Raw genomic sequence first — 16,160 nt, forward strand, 5'->3', positions numbered from 1 at the left:
TCACGGAACAGTTCCAGGCTTTCTCAAAGACGGGAAGAAAACCCAGTGACGTCAATAATGGCTTCTTTCAGACTGTTCAACCTAATAGTATTACACATCTTTTCAATATAAAATACCTACTTTTTGGCATGTTCAGAATGTTGAATTACTCCTTCACTGGCATCTTGCAGGTCAGGCTGAGGTTCTCATCCTCCAGGATGCTCACATAGGGACATTCAGGTATCTGTTGGATAAATGACTGCAGAAAATGTGTCTGTGGTCATTACTTTGCATCTCATTCTTGTATCAAAGGTTATGCAGTAATGTCTCTGTTGAATTAAGGAGCTTGCATGAACAATATAATAGCTGTAAGGCTGTGGGGTTCTTTAAGAAATAAAATAATGTGCATAAACACCAACACCCATCTCTTACATCTTTATAGGCTTTCCCAGGGAAGAACAAAAATTGCATGGTTAGCACTTGACTGTCCTCATTGCAAGTTGGGTTTTTTTCTAGCAGATTCTTCTTTGCCATTATTTGTTGCACTGCTTGTATTGTATTTTGATTTAACTCTTTCTTGACATACCAGTTTAACTGTTGTTGGTAGGAAGCCTTTCTGTGACCAGTTGGTATAAAGACTGTTAAAAATCATGCAAGAAAATGCCTTTAAAGAAACAAGGACAGTTAGACACTCTTAGTCTTGCTTAGAGACTATGAAACCTTCAGTAGAATCTTGCTGTCTTTTTGAGTATAGACTTCACCTGAATACAGGTTGACATGAATTTAGTTTCCAGGTTTTGGAAGCTTTTTCTTCAGACCAAACCAAAGTGATCTTGATAACTGCTGCCTGCAGATCTCTTTGCCCCATTCAGCTGAAGTCCCTGGCGAGTAATTATGTTTATGATACTGTATTGAAACCTCGTGTGGCTGTCTTCAGTACGGTTACTAGCTTCCATACAGCAAGGAAAGATACTTCTGGAAAGGTACTTCCAGTGCATTTCAGTAGTAGTGGTTTAACTGGAGAAGTTTTGGACTGGGAACATGTCAAAACCAGTTCCTCCTAGTTTATATCTTGCTTCTGAAAAGCAAGGTATTTCTGGATGCCAGAAAATAAAGTTTTTTCTTACGCATTCATAGAGATAACCCCAAGTAACAATACGCAGTCAGAAATAAATTTTTCTGTTAACATAGCCTTCTTGCTTACATAAATAAGCATGTGGATTTTGCACGCTGTAAAGGCAAAGCAATTTAGGTAATGTATTTAGAAAATGTTTTCCTCCAATACACATGAAGCTTCTGTTTATACCGGGTGTTGCAACCATGTTGTGTGTCAAGATTTTTTGGTCATTGTTTTCTGAAATGGTAGTGCACAATGTCGATTTTTGTGCAAATAAAAACATAAGAAGAGCTCAGAGCTGTGGAGGGATAGAGGGTTAGTAGTCCGCTGTCGTCGGTGGTGTTCAGGTACACACGCTTGCAGGGTTAGGGCTACTTTTGTTGAATGCTTTGTGTAGTTTGTTGCTGAACAGCCAAAAGTGTGACTTAGAAATGTGGGTATATTTTGTAGAAAATAGTTTTGTTTTGTTTTATTTTAGACATAGTAGAATGTTTCCTTATCCTGTGTTACAGAGGATTTTTTGAAGAGAAAGCAATAGGAGTACCCTACCGGTTGTGTTGATCTACTGTTTTAATTAGATATGTCAGATCAGAAGTGCACTGATATCTAGCATACCTACTTAATTTATTCCTGATCTCCCCTGTAACGTTATTCAGAAGGCAATTATACACAACGCATCCTTCCCTTCATCTTCAGCAACCAGCTTCTCCTGAAAAGTCACCTGCAGAGATTAGGGAAGTTTTTGTCTTCCTGTGAAGAACCATACAACCGCTGGTGAGGACACAGGGGTTTCTCTACACCAGCCTCCACCAGAAAGGTGGAGAAGAACCTACTCTGGGTGTGCTATTTCCTTCTTTAAAGAAGAAACATTGTCAGAAAAAAGGTGTTAAAAGAAGTGGTTCCAGAGCAAACCAATAAGTTGGAGCAAATCTCAGTTCAGAGAGTAAAATCTAAGTGTCAGACCAGCTGAATTGTTCACAAAAAGATGTTTAGCTAAAAGCAGTAGCTACACAGGACTGCTGGGCAGAAATAGGTAATTTTAAAGACAGTGAACATTTCTGTACTTATAATTTTGATCAAATTCACAACTCAGTAGCTGAAATACCACATACAGTAGTTTTACGTCTTCTGCAAAAGAATTGCTCATCAATGGGAGGTTAAAAAGCTCTGAATTTATCAAAGCAGTACCAGGCAATGGGAAACAAAGTGGTAAAATGTATTTGGACTTTGAAAAAAACTGTTACACAACCTGTTACAAAGAGGTTGAGGCAATATATTTTTGAGGATGAAAAGAGGAATAAGAGTTGAAAAACGTAGCACAAAATTATCTACCTGTACTCATATATGAAAACAAAGACATTCTTCAGTCCTTGAAAAGCTTACAGTCTAAATCCCTGTGCTTACAATTTGTTGTATGTCGTTGAACTACCGTGTCTGTAAGAAACACTGATAACCCCAGAAGGATTTGGCATGGTTACAGCAGCTGCTTTTCAGAGAAGAGACCAGACGAGAGCTTTTAATTTGTGATATAACAAGGGAGGATAATAATAACGTGGGGGTAGGGTGGGGAAGCCAGGATGGAGTGTAGCAAAACTGGGAAGGAAGCTGTGGTTGCTTTATTCAAGAATAAATTTATAATTTTGGTGGAGAATTGGTTATTCGTTTTTGTTTTCTGTTTGCTTTACTAATCTTAGTTTCTATAAATGCTGCTGCAGAGGTAAAATTTTATAGTAGATTTGAATGAATAAGTGGCAGTAAACTGAGTTTTCCATCCCAAAACCAGGATATGGAGACAGATGGAAGGAGGAAGAACTTGGTGGAATCTCTTCTGATTGCTTTGCCAATATCAGTATTTGTTTGGTTCCCTTTGCTGCCAGACGGGGTTAGTGCTTCAACTGAAAAAAGTGATTTGAAGTGTACTTCTGAATACCAAAACTTTCAAAATGTTAACATGCTTACATCTTTTATTATTATCTCTGCATCTATTCATTATGTTTTCATACGGAAAGGTAGCAAGCTATTAACAGTAATCAGTTTGGTACTGAAAATGAGCATTTGCTTTTGGTTGCTTTCAAATAAAGAGCAACAATTAGTAGAGGTGTCACCAAAAATATTCCCATTCTTCTGCAGGTGTAAATGGTCCTTATTGCTGTTTGATTCCTAATGGTTTTCTTCAATAAGCAGATTAAATAGCTTTTTCAGCCACAGCCGAAAAGCTCAGGAAAGAGGCTGAATCTTTCATGCACTCATGACTCATATTTAGCCACGGTGTATTTCCTGACAATGTAAACTAGACGGTCATATTCAGAGCATATCAACATACATACAAATGTGTGTGTATGTATGTGATTAATGATAACTTTAAAAATGTCTTTACTCTGCAGAAATAATCTTGAATTCATGGTTCTTTGTAACAGAGACATTTCAGACTAGCATACATGCACTGTTGCCATTACGTGATAAAGAGCACATGCGCAAAATCCGACTTTCAGTTCATCAGTACATTTCATCCAAATCAAAATCTTCACAATAACAGTTGAGGCTTTTCACATTTGTTATAAATACCCATATTTTGTCTATGGGAAACATCTGTTGTATGACAAGCTTTAGCAAAGTAGCCAGTCCCATCCAAAGCACAGGCATCATTAATCAAAAAGCACATTATTAGTGCACATAAAATGCTACTAATAATTCCTGCACATTTCTAATAATATTTAAAATCCCAGAATGTTCTTTTATATTGCTACTGACATGGATTCACATTATACTCCTGCCTTTTTATGTAGGGAATAAGGAAAACAGACTGAATGAGATGAAGTGAGCTGTGTAACTGTTTTTACCCAGAAGTTTCTCAGTTCTTCCTGACTTGCCATCAACCAGAACACTGGCATACAGAGTGTTGTTTAGGGACACGATCATCATAACTCTTTGGTTAGAAAAGTAAATACTTTCAGTGAAATTAAAAATGGCTTGTCACTTGACTTTATTGTCGTAACTTTGAAGCACAGTCAGTTCCCATTAGTTGTAGTGACAAGAAGTTGACAGCCACTTGGATATTCAGAATTTCTGAATTTCTTGCAAGCAGGTGTTTGCAAAGCATGAAGCTTTGACAAATGAAAATGATCTGAAGAAATCAGTTTGAGCCAGGCAGTAATTAGAGTGGAAAATTCTGCTTATGCAACATTGAAGACACAGTTACATTACTTCAAAGTTTTTGATTATGTTTTCCTGTTTGAAAGCTGGTGATATTTCATGCCATGCTGTGAACTCTTGACTGCTGATGTTCTGCTGCTTTCTCCTTGCAGGACACTTTGATTTAATTTCATCTGGGTTATGCAGCTGTGAAAGGAATGCCAGTTTATTTCACTGTCCCATTTCCTGACGCTGACCCCAGCACGTGGACGGCCAGTGCAGCCAGATCTCCAGCTCCCCTTGTCCCTCCTTTTATACAACTCCTGTGACCTCTTCCTTTTCCTTTATCTGCCAAAGGAAGTGTTAATGCTCATGCCTTTGTTTTATGCTGGGAAAAATAAGTGATTTTGCTTATCTTATTAGTGTGTTCTGGTAGAATATTGAAATGGAACAGCAAATCAAGAGAGCTGTAACCTATTGCTTAAATGACTCAGATAAGAATATTACTTCAATCTAGTTCATATGCATTTCCAAAATATACTTTTGAGCATAGGAGAATGTTAGGGGTTTTTTTTTAGCTGTATTGCTAAAATTTTTTTTTTTTATTTTGGAGAGGGGGAGTGTGTTGCAGGTGTAGATTTTTTTTTTTTTTTTAACTGCGGAATATTTTCAGGTTTGGCATTGAACAAACTATATCAAATTTTAGGGCCTGTTCGTCTGAAGTGGTATTTGTTTTCTGCAGTAGACAGTTCCTTAAATTTCTTACATCCCCCAAATTAGCACAAAGTCATGCTAGTGTATGGTATATAAATTGTAGGAGAGCAGCAAAGCCATTGATTTCTTGGGTTGGTTTAGCTGATTAATTGGAGAAATATTAAGAGCTCTGGAAGGAGAATGTCAGTGTTCATGGTGACATAAAAGGGTGATAGATAGTTTTCAGTGGCAAAAATGGTAGTAATCTTCAGAGTCTCAGTCTGGGAGAGAGTTAATGAGTTAGCCTGAAATTTTGTGTTGTGGTTTTTAAGAAGATAGCACAAATGATGTTATTGATTCTCATCTCTTAGCCATAAATCTCTAGTCTGTCTTCAAAAGATTTACCCCTGATTTCAGTAAATCCTACTGACCAGCTAGTTCAGCTATAAAAAATAGTTTCTTCATCTAGTCATTAAGCTGCTAAATCTGGAAAACACAGTGAAGTGTCTCATGGTGTGAGCAACAGAGGTGGAAGTACTTGCCTAACTTTTCATGTCAGTGTATTGCAAAGGGTTTAGTGGTGAGGAGCTTCATGACATAGCTGCAGCCAGTGCTTCCAGCTGCTCTAGAAAATTTTTTTGGAAAAACAATTCATTTTTTTCTTTATATGCCTCAGAAATGGGAGTTTTTTAAAAAAAAGCAAAGCCAGGGATTACCATTTCAACAATAGTTTGGGCTTTGTGTCAGTTTGGGTAGCAGAAACTCTTTATGGATACTAGTCACAGGCATCAGAAAACTAATTTTTTGTGATGCTAAGATGCACAGACTCTTGGCATTGGTTTTTGAGTGGCCTGTAACGTGACAGTGGCACAAGGCCTGGGCAAGGGCATGTTCTCCCTCAGCTCCCCTTGGTCTTGTATGTCTCTAGAGTGGCAGATGTCTCAGTAAACATCTGAACCCCAGAGCTTCTCTAAAAGCAGGCAAACATATTTCACACTGTTAGACTAACAGCTCAGCTCCATAAATGTGCTTAATACGCACTCATGTAGTACTGCTGTCTTTGATTTTTGGTCTTAAAATACAGTGCTGAGTGTTTTCCAGAGAGAAGTTGTCCGTCCTGCTGTACTCCTGTTGGTAGTCGTTCTAAGAGAGGATCCCGTGTCCATCCGGGGCCTGCCTTGTGTACCCCTCTAATGCAGAAGGGTTCAGCTGGCTCACAGCTGATAAATAACCCAGCTGAGTTACGGTTGTTGCAGCCGAACTGAAAAATGATTTTATTTCTGCTTCCTGGCTTTGTTGAAAACAGTCTTCTTTCAGATTTCAGATGAGTCTGTGTAATAATGAGATAGTTCTTGGAAAAAGAGAGTCTTAAAGGAGGAGTGCCACTTGTAGAGGGCATCAAAAGCACGGCCAGTGCGAGTTCAGCTGGACAAAATGATGCATTTTCTGGGCACGTTTGAGCATCCCTGACATGCCGTGAGTCAGAAGTGAGTTGCAGCTGCAGATTGGTTTAAGGGCGGGCTGTTGAAGAACTTCTCCCGGATGTCTCAGTGAAAGTGAAAGCAGCTCCTGTTGTTGCTGTCGCTGCTGGGTAAGAGAACAGCCCAGGAGGGTTTGGTATCTGTTAAACAAACAGCAGAGTGCAACCGAGGGCGGGTACGGTCATCAGGACCTCTGTCCTGACCTCTGCACATGGCCTGTTTTTAAGATAATCAGCGTTCTTTAACCTCTCTGTAGAATTCGCTGCATTCAAAGCTTCAGTGTTTGTGCCAGATAATAAATTTCCCTTAAAACAGATTAATTTCAGTTTTATGGGAAATTATAAAGTCCAAGAATTTAGTCACAGTTTAGCTAAAAAGAATATTGTAAAGTAAAATAAAGGCAGATTGCTACTAAAAATTAATTTAAAGGAATTAATTCAGGCATTGCCTTCCCACAGACGATTTTACATATCTGAAAATACAGTTAATTGCCTTTATGGTCTTTGTCTGGAATCTCAACACTTTTGTTAAAGATTTAATAGAATTAATTTCAAGACCTTCCATACATTTTAGACAATAAAAGTGAAGGCATGCCCTTGCTTTGTCAGGCTTGGCATGATCATCCTGCAGCAGTCAGTAAAAAAGAACCTTGTGGTTCGACAGCTTCTAATTGTGATTATTTTTCTTTTTTCCAGCCACAGAGAACTTGTTTTCTTGACATTATTAGTTGCAATCTAGGCATTCATAAAATTTCATTTTGGAACTGTTCCATGGTTAGGGCAATTGTAGGCTTTCATGAATGCTCTCAGGTTTCTAGTCTACATGTTTATAACTACTACAGACCACACAAAGGTGGTTCTTTATTTTTTGCTAGTTGCCATTTTAACTTTTGAACTTGTTAACTAAAAAAGGTGATTGAAAAATGATTAATTGATAGTTAGATTTATTATGGCAACCTCCAGTTTTAATTGCATACTTCAAATGCTGCTGTTCTGATGCAGAAATACTGGTTTGACTTACTAACGCTTACGGATAGTTAACATCTGTTTGCTTTTTATTTCACTTTTGTAACTGTTTCTGTCCTGTAGGCTTGTTACGTTGCTCACCTAAGCCTGTCTAGCCTCCTTGAGCAGCTCTCTGGAAAACTAATGTAAAGGTTAAAAAGAAAGTGAAGTTTCACTGCAAGAAAAAAGGGAGGAAAAACATTGAAAAGGAGATGAGAAAGGGACAGGAAGGGAGGAACGTGGCAGTGTTTAAACCAAGGAATTTTAATGCAGAGCTTAGGAATTTAATCAGAGAAAAGGGAGAGGAAGAATCAGGGAGGAGGTTATAAACATTGAGAGACATCCCAGTTCTTCTGTGCCTGCAAGCTCTTGTAGAAGGGCAAGAAAGGGGAAGGAGGGTTTCGGTGTTTACTGTTTACTTCAGAACACAAGTTTGTTCTTTTGCAATTCCCTGATGAATGCTGGGGCCTAGGATGAGGCTGAGAATTGGGCCAGGATCAAATTTTAGCCATGTGTCTGGCCGGGACTAGATACTAACCACTGCAGGGGTGGGGTGGAAAATCAATATTGTCAATCTTGTATCCTTCTGCAGTCAGTGCATTAAAAATAAAGAAAAAAAAGAGATGGTGAGTGAGGCGTTAGTCATTTAAAAGAACGTGGTGGATGCCTTTTGCGAGAGTCTTGCAAAGTCTTTTGATAGTTTCAGGCATGCCTCAGGGTTAATTTACATGAACAAAATTAGAAGATAAATGTTGAGAGATTTCACCAGTGACATCCCCTGCCAAAGCTCATCTAACCATTTTCTCCGAAGTGCACTAGTTTTGATCAGTTTCATTGCTGTGGAAGTGGTGAGCCTGTCGGTGTGCAGGTTTGGCCAGCTTTGTGCATGTTGCAATAAAGGTTAATGTGCTGGGGCTCAGAGTTGTGACTGTGGAATAAGGAGAATAAACCGTATGTTAAAATGCCTTTATTTTGTGTCTTCCTTCATGCTTTAGATCTATTACAGCCTTAAAAAGAAAAGGGGGGGTAGTAGGAAGAGAAACAACAAAAGTTGCTTGTTGAAGTGGTGTAGCACTTAGTACAGATGTGGCCTCAAAGATGTTTCTATCATACTGCTTTTTTCTTTTTCCTTGCAGAGGACCCCTAATTGCCTAATAAAATATTAATAGCACTGGTCTTAATAGATTTAGCTTCTAGCAAGAGGATGTGTAACCACTGTGCTCAGTGTGTATAATATATGAAGCTTCTGTATGTACTGTGGAGGTATAATCGATACAGTTGTTCTAGTTTTAAAATTAAATGTGTGTTCCAAGCATGCACTGTAATTAGATGCTACTTACAGAGAGGTGTGTTAAAAACTATTTTGCAAAAGCTTATAGATACTAATAAATATATTTTCTCTCATTTGTCATTTGGGATGGAAATGTGGTTACTATTCATGCAGTCCAGAGAGTTCCTTGCATTCTGACTTCCTTTATTATTATTTTTTTAATTTTTTATGATACAGTTTATACAAATAACTACTCTTAAGAATCTTATTTTTGCCCTGGCATACCAGCAAACTAAGAAGACATGTATTACAAATGAAGAGCTGCAGCTGCATTTAATGTCTTTATGATTCCACCCCGCTCCCTGGCCCTACATTCCCTGTAACTCCATGGAAAAAACTATGAGTCTTGCAAAGTACTGGAGTACCTGACAAAATTGTAACTCCCATATGGTTATTCAGTGCCTAGATTATCACTGTTGAATAAATGCACAGGGTTTGAGGGTACTGGTAATGACTAGTCCAAATAGCACTATGAGGTCCAACTCTGTTTTTTCTTACTTATTCTGCTCTAGTGGGCCAGGAGTGTATGTGGATGTAGTTAAAAATGGAAGTTGCCATAATAAATAGTTACCAAAGAATTATTTTTCAACCACCTTTTTAAAATAATAAATTTAACCTTTGAGATGTCAACCAGTTATTTATTTTTTTTTAAAAAAAAAGATGCTCATGAATTGTCATACTGATGACAGGAGTGGGTTCTTTGGTGTTGGGGTATTAGCTCTGAGCTGGGGCAGCAGGATACAGCCTTGTCTTCTTTCAACAGGATGGTGATACAAAAGAAAAATATACCTTACGTGAAGCTTTTAGTAACATTAGCTATTGCATTTTTTTTTTTTTTCCCCCCCTCCAGAGAACAAATTTGGTTGGAACAAGTAATGCAGATTTTCCCTCTGGGGATCCCGGAATGTACCAGTTGGACGTCACTCTAAGAAGAGGACAGAATTTAGCAGCACGGGACCGTGGAGGTAAGAGGGCTGGTAAACACTGCCTTAATGTTTGGGAAGTTACATGTCCTTTGGGTAAATTTGTATGAGGGTGTTAAAGTTACAGTTAAGGTTTGAATTTTAAATGTGTTAGTTAAACTCTGCTTAAAACTACATATGTAGATGTTCTTTAACTCAAAAGCATGAAGTAAAAGGAGTTAGGGCCAGCTAAACCCACACAGGAAGAGAAATAAGATTTGGCTAATATTGGTTTAATTCTGCTAGCTAATTTCCTCCCCTTTTTGACTGTTTCAAACTAAGAAAGCTGTGATAGATGTACTTTAACCATGTAGGTTTGTGCTGTCTTTCTTGCACAAGTGCTGTCTTGCCGCTGATTTTGTTCATTGACTGCTTAACTGATGAATACTGGAGCTGTGTTTAAAGATAAAAACAGTAAAACCCCTTTATTAGATGTGTCCAGGTTTTACCCACTGGCCAAGCTGCTGATCACATTTTACAGTCTGCTCTGAGACTTCTCCTGCACACGCAGTTCAGGCACAGAAAGGATTCCTGAAAGGTATTTTGACCCACAGGAACACAGCAGGCTGACTCAGTGACTCTGTACATGCAACTGCAGCTCATGTTTAAAATAAGTCGGTAATCCACTTCCTGAACAGCAATGTGAGCACGATAAATCTGACTAACAGCATATTTTGGATTTGCCATAATATATTCCTTGTGAGAGTGAAAAAAGCCATAGTAAAAATTTAACTGCAAAAATGGTATTGCACAGGACCTTTCCATGCTTACCTGATAAAGTTACCTGACTGATTTCAGATCTCAAATATGGTAGCAGAAACCTAGAAGGCTGTTTAAATTGGTGGGAAATCACTCCCCTGGTATTTATGTCACTGAAACTGAAATTTTAATATATTCACTGTTGCAAGAATAAACTTTTATGTATATTCTTCCTCTAGATATATTGATATTCTACCAAGCTTTGCCTGTCATTCATTAAAAATACACAGTCAAATGTTTTTGTTCCATGAGCTAGAGACACTTGCCCAGTTTTTGAATAATGTGTTGTAATTCAGTCATATCTGTCATTCATATTATTTATAAATGAACAAAACTGTGAATATAAATGTGATTTTTCTTTTTTAATCAAGGAAAACACCTGTAATTTTTTTCCCCCCGTGATACAGGAGTCTATGTCTAGAGTAAACAAAGGGTAGGAGGTCCACCTCCTGAGGTGGAATCCCGGGGTCTGAAATGAATACTAGGTGCTGTATAAAATGTCAAGTGCTTTAAAAGATCAGTTTGGAGAGCTGCTGCTGGAGCAGCAAGGGAACCTCCTCAAGCTACCTGGGGGTTGACGCAGCAAGCGTGGTGTTTCCCCAGTCCTCACTAGTCCTAGAGCCCCAGCACTAGGGTCGCAGTTCAGAGTTGTCACCCACCCTGTTTCAGAGCCTGTAATTCACTTTGGAAGGTGTATGCTTATTGTTCTTCAGAAGTCTGAGCAAGTACTGGTTTTTCTTTTGAAAAGATGCTGGAGAAGAAGGTAGTTGTTGGGCTCTAGTTTCACAGAGTCATCTTGTAGTTTGAAATCCTACCAAAAAAAGCGAGACGCCTGGGTTACTTTCTGCTCCCTTTCTGAGTTTTTCTCCTGTCCTTGAAAAAGCTCAGCTCTCCCATCTTGAGCAACCAAGGGGATATTTTACCAAGCCACTGCAAGGTTGTCAGGAAGGAGGATGTGCGTTGCATCTCAGTGAAGTGTAGAAGATCCTTCAGACCAGGGGGGAGCTACAGATGTGCTCCGTCCTGCACTGACCAGGTTTTAGATCTCAGCTGGGTCTGGGCTTCCAGGACTGAGCTTTTGTTTCTTAAGGGCAAAATACAGAAACAGCACCTTGTTCTGGACCCATCCACTTGTGACAGAATGTCCTGCCTGCCATCCACTGTGTTTCTGCTTGATTTCCTTTTGTCTTGGAGCTCCTCAGAGTGAGATTTCAGGAGCATCTGCAGAATTTGAACTGAGGGGACTTTACAGGCATTAGGCAGGCGCTTAGTGGATTTAGACGGCTGCTGAATGGGAAGTGCACAGAAAAGAGCTTGATTTGGGAAGTCAGTTTTGTCATAAATCCTCTCGAGTGTAAGTTTCTCTTTTATTTATTGTTTAAAGTATCCCTGTGGTAGTCCTAGTGATGTTTCACTAAGAAACTGGGCTTGTAAAACCAAATTCTTACTGGAGGTTTATCTGGGTCCAAGAGGAGATTCAGTGAGTTCGTGGAAGAAAAATCCACAAAGGACATTGAAATGCACAGAAAACACATCTAACTCTGAAGGTCTTTGGAATATATACCCAAATGCTAAATAGAGCTACTAAGACAGATGTGTTAGATGTTAAAACCAGAGCTTGGAAGATTTATCTCAGGACTGTCTCAGAGGAGTCTTATAGTATAAGTCTGTAACAGCACATAACACCCCATTCCTCCAGAACTTTTTCCAGATCTTCTGCTTAAAGCCTGACAATTGAATTTTCTCCAAGTACTGTGAATTTCACTCTAAAAGAGTACTTGAACTACATGGCAGAAAATAATTTCGTTTTAATTTTAGCTTTTTGTTCTTTAATTTTTGAACTGCAGTTTCACGTATCTTTTTAGAAACCTGGTGCTGAACATATTGCAGTCTTGGAATTCAAAGTTGAATTCTCATGTCGTGAATGTTCTGCACACTTTGTCTTCCCCACATTTATAGAAAGAGACACCACAACATTCTCAGAAGAAAAGGGGAAAGATTGAAGCTATATTTGTGTGGCTAGCAGTGCCGAGATTAATCATGGCTATTAGTTGATTAATAGCCCCATTGATAGTCACAGCAAAAGGTGAACAGAACATTCTTCATGAGAGGACCAACTTCTTGATGTTGACTTCTCAAATGATTGAAAATAATCCTTTGTTATAACAGCAATATTGAGGCAGAAGGAAATCTAACTATTCATTTTAACCCCTCATCTTCACAAGAAATCCTGTCTTCAGTCTGATCCAGCTTTCCTTCCAAGTGCCGCAGAGCTCTGGTGCCATTACTCCATCTCAGTTCTGTGATGAGACATTTTACGTTTTTGCTTCTGGCAAAATCCCGTAGTGACCACAAACGTGGTTTATAACATGTGCTTTACTTAGGCCCATCCTAAAGTAAACCATATACTTAGTTAGAGTTAAAAATTTGTTTTCTGAGACTTTTTCCCATAAGACTGGGAATAACTGTGTAATGTTAGACTTGATAAATCGATAATATTAACAAGTTAACCATATCACCAAATCTTTATGTTTTCCTTTTCAGTTTTGATTTCTCATTTGCTTTTTGTCATATAGTGTTTATGTAATGTCACATATATTTTTGAGAGTTTTTTCTGGAGTTAAAATTTTTAGGTTAAAAAGACCCCTTTGATTTTTGCTGGTCTCTGACTTCTTGCATGTGGAGTTTATGTGGCTACTTCATATGGGTAACATGCCTCTATAGATGTTTTACAATATCTTAAATACTGATTTTAAACACACAAACAAATGGGAGGTCCCATTGGACTGGAGGGTGACAAATGTGACACCCATCTACAAGAAAGGCAGAAAGGACAATCCCGGAAACTATAGACCTGTTAGTCTGACCTCGGTGCCAGGGAAGGTCATGGAGCAGGTCATCTTGGGTGCCATTAAAAGTCATATAATGGACAACCAGGGGATCAGGCTTAGTCAGCATGGGTTTATGAAAGGCAGGTCCTGCCTGACAAACCTGATCTTCTACGACAGGGCGACCTGCTTATTGGATGAGGGAAGGGCTATGGATGTAGTTTACCTGGACTTTAGCAAGGCCTTTGACACCGTTTCCCACAGCATTCTGCTGGTGAAACTGGCTGCTCGAGGCTTGGATGATCGCACGCTTTGCTGGGTAAAAAACTGGCTGATGGCTGGGCCCCAAGAGTTGTGGTGAACGGAGTTAAATCCAGTTGGAGGCCGGTCACGAGTGGTGTCCCCCAGGGCTCGGTTTTGGGGGCCACTCCTGTTTAACATCTTTATTGATGATCTAGACGAGGGGATCGAGTGCACCCTCAGTAAGTTTGCAGACGACACCAAGTTGGGTGGGAGTGTTGGTCTGCTCGAGGGTAGGGAGGCTCTGCAGAGAGACCTGGACAGGCTGGAGCGATGGGCTGAGGGCAACTGGAGGAGTTTCAATAAGGCCAAATGCCGGGTGCTGCCCTTGGGCCACAACAACCCCCAGCAGGGCTACAGGCTTGGGGAGGAGTGGCTGGAGAGCTGCCAGTCAGAGAGGGACCTGGGCGGGGATTGATAATGAGCCAGCAGTGTGCCCAGGTGGCCAAGAAGGCCAATGGCATCCTGGCTTGTATCAGCAATAGCGTGGCCAGCAGGGACAGGGAAGTGATCTTACCCCTGTACTTGGCACTGGTGAGGCCACACCTCAATGACTGGGTTCAGTTTTGGGCCCCTCACTACAAAAAGGCCATTGAATGACTCGAGCGTGTCCAGAGAAGGGCAACGGAGCTGGTGCAGGGTCTGGAGCACAGGTGTGATGGGGAGCGGCTGAGGGAACTGGGGGGGTTTAGTCTGGAGAAGAGGAGGCTGAGGGGAGACCTCATGGCCCTCTGCAACTACCTGAAAGGAGGGTGCAGAGAGGGGGGAGGAGTCTCTTGAGCCAAGGACCCAGCGCCAGGACAAGAGGGAATGGCCTCAAGCTGCGCCAGGGCAGGGTCAGACTGGCTCTTAGGAAGGATTTCTTTGCAGAAGGGGTTGTTGGGCGTTGGAATGGGCTGCCCAGGGCAGGGGGGGAGTCCCCATCCCTGGAGGGGTTGAAGAGTCGGGTTGACCCAGCACTGAGGGATCTGGTAGGGTTGGGAACGGTCAGTGTGAGGTTAATGCTTAGACTGGAGGAACTTCAAGGTCTTTTCCAACCTAGACAATTCTGTGATTCTGTGAAACAAAAAAGCTTTGTGGTTGATAATTTTTGCTTTAGAAGAGACTCATTTTGAGATGCAAACTGAAATGCTATAGCACAATTACTAAAAAGGGGTATTACATCTTAGTCACTGGTTTTCTACGATTCTCTCTAGTCAAAAGAAAGATACCAAAATACTCTTTTACGTGTTTCATGTATGTTTTCCTCACAGTGTTTTCTTACTTCACTGAAGCCTAGAATCCACTCCCTTTCATGTTTTTTGAGAAATGTAAAATGCTGGTTTCCTGCTCCACTTTAGACAAAGCTGGGAAATAAGTGGCACAGGTTAATCCCAAGGACTTTCTGTCATGTCAAAAAAAAAAAAAAAAAAAGGCTAGATACATGATGAATTTAATCCCTACTAGCTTTAAATTATTATATATTTTTTTTAACAAAATGCATGAAGATTGACCCTATCTTGCCACATAGTGCAAGGAAAGTACTTCTTTGAGCAGAAGTGAAACATTCACTGGCTTTTTCATGATGATCAGCAGTAGTGTGTTTTCCATGTGAAATCTTAACAGGAAGGATTCCTAAAAACAAATGTTTATCATCGTCTAAGACATTGACCTCTAAATGGATGATATCGCCAGATCTCTGTGTCTCTGCAGGAGACAGTTCGTAATGCTGCCTGAGACTAGAGAATCTGTCTTCATAGAAACAGCTGAGGGGTTGGTCCTGAAGTGTCTGACTCTGGTGCTGAAGCCTGCACCCAAAGATGGCAAGAAGTAAGCCAGAAATAGTGTGCAATTAGTACCCTCATGCAGTGCAAAGACTGCATTTCAATTTGATAAATTCACTGTTTCCGATATGAAATATTTATATCAGGAAGAAACTAGCTGCTTAAATTGAGAATAATTGGGGGAGACGACTGTCAAGACTGGGAGAATCTGAAGAACTGTAATAGTGCAAGAACATACACTTTGCATTTTATCTGGTGAATAACTCTGTATACATCTACATTTTCAGGATCTAGAAGGAAAGTAAGTGCCAATGGGATAACAAGTAAAGTGAGATGATTAAGTAACCCTTTAAGATACTCCTTATTTGGTGCAATGACACAGTATTGAAAGCAAAACTGTGTATAAGGCAATGCATTTAAAATTATTGAAAAAACTTTTAATTTAAGCCTAACAACAGAGCATGTTATTTATGTTTGAACTGTGGGTTTCACTGATGTCAGATACTGAAATTCAGTCTTTAACTTGATTAAAATACAGTGTAGCTTTGTAGATTGAGAAACTCTTCATCTTTATGATTCAGGTAGACCAGATTATGGATTAAATTTTGCTTATTGTGAAATACTGCTGAGTCCGTCACACAGTTGTGAATGACAGGAGAGGTTTCTGTTTCCTGGAGAGGTGAGATGAGAGGATTATTGGTGTAAATCAGTGGTGTAGTGATCCCACCATCTTCTGAATGTGGCAAATAGTCACAAGGCAATAACCAAAGAAATGCTATTAATGCTATAACAGTATCCAGATGCCCGGTTAT

General features: G+C 39.8%; 1 protein-coding gene across 10 annotated transcripts in view; it reads left to right on the top strand.

Moving 5' to 3' along the window:
* MCTP1 (multiple C2 and transmembrane domain containing 1) overlaps window positions 1-16,160 on the top strand; it is a 277,441-nt gene that overhangs the window by 94,175 nt on the left and 167,106 nt on the right. For all 10 annotated transcript variants that reach the window (XR_012627081.1, XM_074856034.1, XM_074856035.1 and 7 more), the window contains one exon: window positions 9,587-9,701. Coding sequence is in view for 9 of the 10 variants with exons in the window: in XM_074856034.1 (XP_074712135.1) it covers window positions 9,587-9,701 (115 nt within the window). In the remaining variant the exon portion in view is untranslated. The remainder of the gene's footprint in view (window positions 1-9,586; window positions 9,702-16,160) is intronic.

The sequence above is a fragment of the Strix uralensis genome, chromosome Z (genome assembly GCF_047716275.1).
Source record: "Strix uralensis isolate ZFMK-TIS-50842 chromosome Z, bStrUra1, whole genome shotgun sequence".
NCBI classification, from domain to species: domain Eukaryota; kingdom Metazoa; phylum Chordata; class Aves; order Strigiformes; family Strigidae; genus Strix; species Strix uralensis.